General features: G+C 37.3%; 1 protein-coding gene across 1 annotated transcript; it reads right to left on the reverse strand.

Moving 5' to 3' along the window:
- Positions 1-2594: 2594 nt before the first annotated feature.
- LOC149972886 (trace amine-associated receptor 13c-like) lies at positions 2595-3557 on the reverse strand. Its single transcript, XM_090216382.1, has one exon. The coding sequence runs from the start codon at positions 3555-3557 to the stop codon at positions 2595-2597; it is 963 nt and encodes a 320-aa protein (XP_090072508.1).
- Positions 3558-6811: the final 3254 nt, after the last annotated feature.

A 6811-nucleotide genomic window follows, 5' to 3' on the forward strand; every position in this document is an offset into this window, starting at 1 on the left:
ATGCTGATTGGTTAAAACCCCATTCCAGTCTGTCTTTTCCACAAGTTAACACATCTGTTCCATCTCAGTGTGAAATTCACTGTCTCATCAGCCAAGCAAGGCAATTTATAAACTGGATTACCACTATGAAAATCATGTAGAGCAAGCAGAGATTTGTATCAGCCTTGCTGGCTATCTTTCCAACATTTCCAACATTGTTTCAATATTGAAATTCTATATCCAGTTGTCCCATAGTGATGAACATGTTGGGAGTCGGGAAAAGGCAGAGAACTTTTCTCAGCCAGTCGAAATCATGAATCTGCATGCCACATTTTTATGGATAAGAAATGTCAAAAGAAAACAAGTAAATCCAAACTAAATGCAGCTATTTTGAGGTGTTTCCAGCTTCAATTTGAAGTGATTGTGTTAGATGTGTTGTTGGCTAGCTCCCCTGAACAACAATGTCCTGACGACAGGGCACATTTTCTATTGCAGGCGAAATTGTGCATCATTAGCCCATTGTTATGAATGTGTCCAAATAAATGTCACTAGAAAACAGTTTAAACAAATGCAAATGTAGCTACTGTCATTATTCTGGCTGCACTGTTTGACGTGACTGTAAGTTAGCTGTAGTTGGCTAGCTAGCAAGCAAGGGATAAGAACATTGAAAACCAGTATGGCTATGGAACATTTAGAATTAATGACTGGGTCGTGTCCACAAATACAGAACAAAAATACTTAACTGGGTCTCGTCTCTGGCAACCAAACCGATAGAACGAACGACCAGCCTGCTTGGGCAGCAACCTTAGATTTGTGTCGGGACTATAGTTAGTGGAAGAATGAAATGGTATGAATAAAATTATAAAAATGTTATTTATGAAAATATATCAAACATTATTTTGGTAGCCAATTGTATATACAGTGTATGTGATAAAGCCCTCGAAACCATTTAATGCCAGTTTCATTGTGGACTTTTTCCCATAACACAAGCAGGCAAGGGAGTTTCATAACTTCCATTTCAAATGTCAACTCATGCAAAGCTCGAGACCCAAGAACTGAGCATGTGTAAGATCCTTAGATTGATATGGTTTATCCATTAGAAAAGTCGACATTAGAAAACAGTTTACTGTAAACCATCTCTGAGTGAATTACTCTAAAGACTCGAGAGCGCCTAAAGTAATTTTCCAGTGCTTTGTTGCTGTTTTATCAGTTCTAGCATGTTAAATGTTTTATGGAAAAAGGACTGAAAATAGGTGTCTCCATAATGACAATCTAAGTAGCCTACCTACCACTGGAAAAAAGTTGACAACACGTATGTGAATGCTGCTCTGTCTCCATGACTCACCTGCAGTGTGCTCTCAACACACTCGGCCCTCCCCCTCCCCACCACCACTCACTCAGTAACAGACTGCACACTGCCTGATAGTCAGCAGCATCAGGTCACAGTGAAATATATTAAACAATATATATAAAAATATATATAAAGACAAATGCCATGGCGGCCGCAACAGTTCTTTCAATTGACAATTCTCAAAATGATCTAGAACATATCAATTGTTAAAGTATTAACAGAGGAGGTTTAACATCACAGAGGTTATTTAAGGAATCATTTCATTCTGAAACAGTCTGTGCTGAAGGAAGTCATGTGTTTATGGTCTGCAAAAGGACTTTACTAATGATTAGTAAATGGTTGATAATGACATTTATTAAACATTTCATGAATTTTTTAATCATTATTACATACGATAAAAGTGTATAAATGTGTGAATAACTAGCTTACTAAAACTAATTTGGGAGTAATGATAAATTACTTATTAATAAACTATTTACTAATCCATTATAAGAAAATGTTTTGCAAGGTGTTATTATAAAGTGTTACCAATCTCTATAATATTTCAGAGAAAACGGCTTCTGAGAGTTGCTCTGGTATGACCCCTGACCTGGCAGCAGTGATGTAGTGAGAGTATTGGTAGAGTTCATAACCAGTATGCTGAGGTTGAAGTGTCTGCTACAGTGTCCTGCACTGTTGAGTTGATTCAAAAAAGCATTTTGTAGTCATTAATACATGTCATAATATCCAGTAACATTTAGCAAATGTGTGCGTAATAATAAATGGTGAGCAACCTGTAAATGCCTTTCAAATGGTTTATTACTGAACATTGTAGTGGTACACAATTGCATATTTGTGCATTTTACCCTCAACTACTTACATACGCCATTGAGATAGACTTGGACGTTATCTGATATCATGTAGTATTGAACATTTAAAATTCAGTACACTTGCTAAAGGTGTTGTGTAACAATCGAGCCACTAGAGGGTGATGTTAAACATACATAATGACTCGTTCTCAAAATGTACTTTTAGAATCCTTACATACTATTTATCATTAAATAACATGGAACAACAACAGACGTTGGTTTTTGGAATATACAACCCACAATGACTACAATGTATTTTATAAAACAAGCTGATGGCTTCTTATACGTTTTCCAAGTCATTCCAATCCAATCTAGACAAATCATTCTGTATCAACACCACATTAATCTCTGTATTGTCAGGGAACAATTGTGTAACATAACTATGTTTTTCGGACTGGGAAATAAAAACATAGGAACTATGAACGCCTTAACTTGAGAGATAAAATATGTTTAGCCGTCACTTTGAACCATGGATAAAATAAAGCATAAATTATTGGATTAATTAAGGAATTAGCAAGTGGCAGAAAGCTGATGATGAATGATAATAAATTGTCACTTAAGAAAGAAAAAAACAAAAAAGAAAATAGAAAAGGAATCCAACAACTTAGATAGGTGAAAACAACAATAGACAGAGTTTTTGCTGCTTTTCTCTCAGACTTATTTGCCAGTACAGTTTTAACACCAGACACACTGACAGCCTCTTTTAAAAATACCTTTCTGGCCTGTGATGTGGCCACCACAAAGATTTTCATATAAAGTGTTATAATAATAGAGCACGGGACAACCATTGTAATTACAAAGTCAATTATATTACCCCACATATATCCGTCACCAGTAAAACATTCATTCAAGCACCTACTCGGTACCTGTACATTTACAATGTCTTTTATAATAGCAGCATCGTATATGATACAACAACACCAGGTAATGGACATACAACAGATCACTCTTGTTATTGTTATTTTAGAGTGGTACAATAAGGGATCACACACAGCAACATAGCGGTCAATAGATATCAAGACCAAACTGCCCAGAGATAAAGAAGTACACAAACAATTAATGTAGAGAAGAAACACACAGAAATATTCCCCAAAAACCCAGCATGGTTCAATTATTGCTACAGTCATTACTGGTATCACAATCAGTCCCACCAGGAGATCTGACACAGCCAGAGAGAGGATGAGCAGGTTGGTTTGAGTGTGGAGCTGCTTGAAGTGAGAGATGGAGATGATCACGAGTATGTTCAAAAATACTGTTAATGCTGAAATCAACGAGAAAAAGATGTACAGTGTTATGTAGCTAGATGTCGATAGCAAAGCCTTTCTGCAAGAAGAGTTTCTGACTTGAAAACAATATTGATCATCTCTGTGTTCCTCCATTTGTAATAGAAAAACTAAATGCTGATGTCCTCCTGCTCCTGCTTGGTCCTGTGCTTGATCCTGTCAGGTCAGCCTTCTGTCAAACTCTGAGCTCTGCCTCTCTATTTATCCCTGAGTTACTGACAGCCACTCCCCTCCTCGGAGTCTCGCTGCACACAAAAGCACGAAAACATATACAAGTGAGCACAAAATGATGTAATGTATGACATAATTGTATGTTGCTGTGGCCTGTCCTTTAGCCGTCCTGATAGTTAGATATGAGAGAAAGGGACATTTTCTCAAATTCTATGCATTTTATTGGGAAAATATATTATGTGGGATGTTTTGGTCACCCAAAGGCTTGTTTTAATGGGAAATAGGATAGCTGTGCTGGAGTAACTGTTTTGGTGATGTCCATGCTCTGTTTGGACCATAACCCACAACCTCAGGAGACATGACGGCACGTCACATGTCACCTGGCCAGTGTGTAGGAAAGCTGACAGTAGGGAAGTTGATGAGGGCTGTCGTGTCTTTGGCTATGCCTGATTAAGCGATATGACATGACATTCTATGAAATAATTTCTCTGTAATTAATATCAACTGATTGAGCTAATCATGTAAATGTAATTAACTAGAGAGTCGGGCACCATGAAAGAATATTTATAGAGCTGTTATCTTCCGAATAAACTCTTAAAGACCTAGTAATATTTTACATCAATAGCAGTCAATATTAATCGTCACCTTAATTCAGTCTCATCTGAAAGTTGTTAATTCTTGGTTATATGCACAAACCCTGGCTAACAAGTTGAACCAGCAATACAAAATTGGGTTTAATTATTTATTTACTAAATACCTAACTAATCGCACAGAATTACACATACACATAATTCAATCATAACTTGAATACAAATGACATCATAAAGGAAAACATCCCTAGCGGGCGGAACAGATATGACAGCTTGTTACACAAAAGAAAATTGGCTGGGTTTGAGTGAAAGAGCTGGAAGACTGAAGAAGCTGTGCTATCGTAAATACAGTATTTTATGCATTCTAAATTACCACCCATTTGGAAAAGAAATATACAATAAATATTTACTCTGAGTTGCACTTCGGTAGGTTGGTGGTAGATGGGAGGCCGTGTTGCCCAACCGAGTCCTTTCAAGAATGTCTCTGATTGTCAATTGGATACGTTGTAGTAACGTCATTGGGTGATAGATGGGATACTCTGTCTGTTCCTTCCTAACCCTCGTTTGCATCTGCTGTTGCTAACTCAACGGCTAGGAGGTATCACTTCTGTAGTGAATAAGAGTTCAAAGTTCATACCATTCGCAACCAAAGCTCACGCTGATGTTGGCCGACGTTCTGTAGTTATTATCTGAACCATTCTGACATAGGACCGTCGACCTGACGTCCTCGGAACAGGAGGTTATATTGTCAAGGGCTTATATAGGAAAGGAGAGGAGGGCGTGTTTGAAAAGTTTTATAGCCCATGTCCCTTCACAGGGGCGGGCCACTGATTGAGCAGAGCCCTATCTTATGAAAACCCAAATCTCACATTTTAGAAGCTAAAATCATATTTCATCCCATCACAAATAATTTTAAATTCAAACATTTAAATTGAACAACAATTCCATGTGAATCAGATAACTCTGATGTGTAGACTTTCCACTGTAGAGTATGTCATTTTATCATTGATGAGAATGTATCAGATGACAATCAAACTGACATCATATTCATTAAGTACCACCGCATATGTTCAATTGTTTGGATTACCAGAATATAGTTCATTTCCCCCCACCTTCTGGTGTTCCTAGAATCTCTATGTTAACCATGGGTTCTGCAAATGTAACATCAGTAGGGTAGAGAGAGGAAAAAGGGGGGAAGAGGTATTTATGACTGTCATAAACCTACCCCCCAGGCCAACGTCATGACAGGTCATATTTCTATGTTGTACGCGCTTATAGTAAATGAAATCAACATTTGTGGCATTCCATTTAAACATTCCATAGACTTGTTAAAATGACCATAAGAACTAAATTATGCATCATACTTCTTCAAGTCGAGGGAGACTTTGGCTCAGTTACATCATGGGGACAATATTTTTTATTTCTTTGATTGTATTTTTATTTGATATTTTATAAACAATACAAAACATACACATGCACATACAAATGACTACATAATGTAAACATCAACTACACCTGCCCACTAGCACACACCCCATCCTCAGCACCCACATCACTTTCCGCCACATGGCCTCAAACGACACCATTCTCTTTCTCTCCATCACCCACGTACTTTCAATATTTAGAAGAGAATGAATTTGACCTTTCCATTGCGTTAATGGCAGAAGATTGGTTGATTTCCAATTTGAAAGTATGCGTTTTGTTTAAAGATGATTGACGAGAAAAGTATCGTCCAACCGATCGGGTATCTCGCTGCACCCTCCGATGCCATGTCTGGAAATACAAAGACAGACTGTTTAAAAGTAAATTCACGTTGTGATACTTCTGACAGCCAACTTTCTATCTCCGCATATTACTTTTGGACTTCATAACATACTCAGACGACATGGATTATTGAGTCATTGTTAGTTTACACTTCAGACATGACTCTGCCATTGTTTATATTTTTTTCTAAGAGATTGTCAGTTGGATAGGCTCTCTGCAAGGTTTTGTATGGCTTACCTGTCATATTAATATCATTTTCTGACTCAAATAGGATTCCCTCAAGATTGCTCTGACTTCAAATCAAAATGTTGTGATATAAAACTTTTAAATCACATGTATTTTGAAAATATCTGAATTGGTCAATCCAAAATTATTTCCTGAGATTTTAGAGTATTATTGAGTTTTCAATATTGGTCTGGAATATCAGGGAATCATCTGCAAATAAGTTTATTTGGTATTACGTTTATTTGGTATTTTCCAATACTGACACCTGTTTTGCTTGTGTCCTGTCTAATTTTGTCTGCAAGCGGTTCATTTTGTCACGCCCTGGTAAAAGTATTTTGTATTTATCTTTATTTATTTGGTCAGGCCAGGGTGTGGCATGGGTTTTTGTATGTGGTGTGTCTGTATGGGGATTGTAGCTAGTGGGGTGTTCTAGCTAAGTCTATGGCTGTCTGAAGTGGTTCTCAATCAGAGGCAGGTGTTTATCGTTGTCTCTGATTGGGAACCATATTTAGGCAGCCATATTCTTTGAGTTTGTTGTGGGTGATTGTCCTTAGTGTCCTTGTTCCTGTCTTTGTTAGTTTACACAAATATAGGCTGTTT

The sequence above is a fragment of the Oncorhynchus mykiss genome, chromosome 22 (genome assembly GCF_057628025.1).
Source record: "Oncorhynchus mykiss isolate SJ-2025 chromosome 22, ASM5762802v1, whole genome shotgun sequence".
Taxonomy (NCBI): domain Eukaryota; kingdom Metazoa; phylum Chordata; class Actinopteri; order Salmoniformes; family Salmonidae; genus Oncorhynchus; species Oncorhynchus mykiss.

Coding starts and splice junctions, on each gene's coding strand:
- LOC149972886 (XM_090216382.1), bottom strand. CDS start 3,557: ATGGAGGAACACAGAGATGATCAATATTGTTTTCAAGTCAGAAACTCT.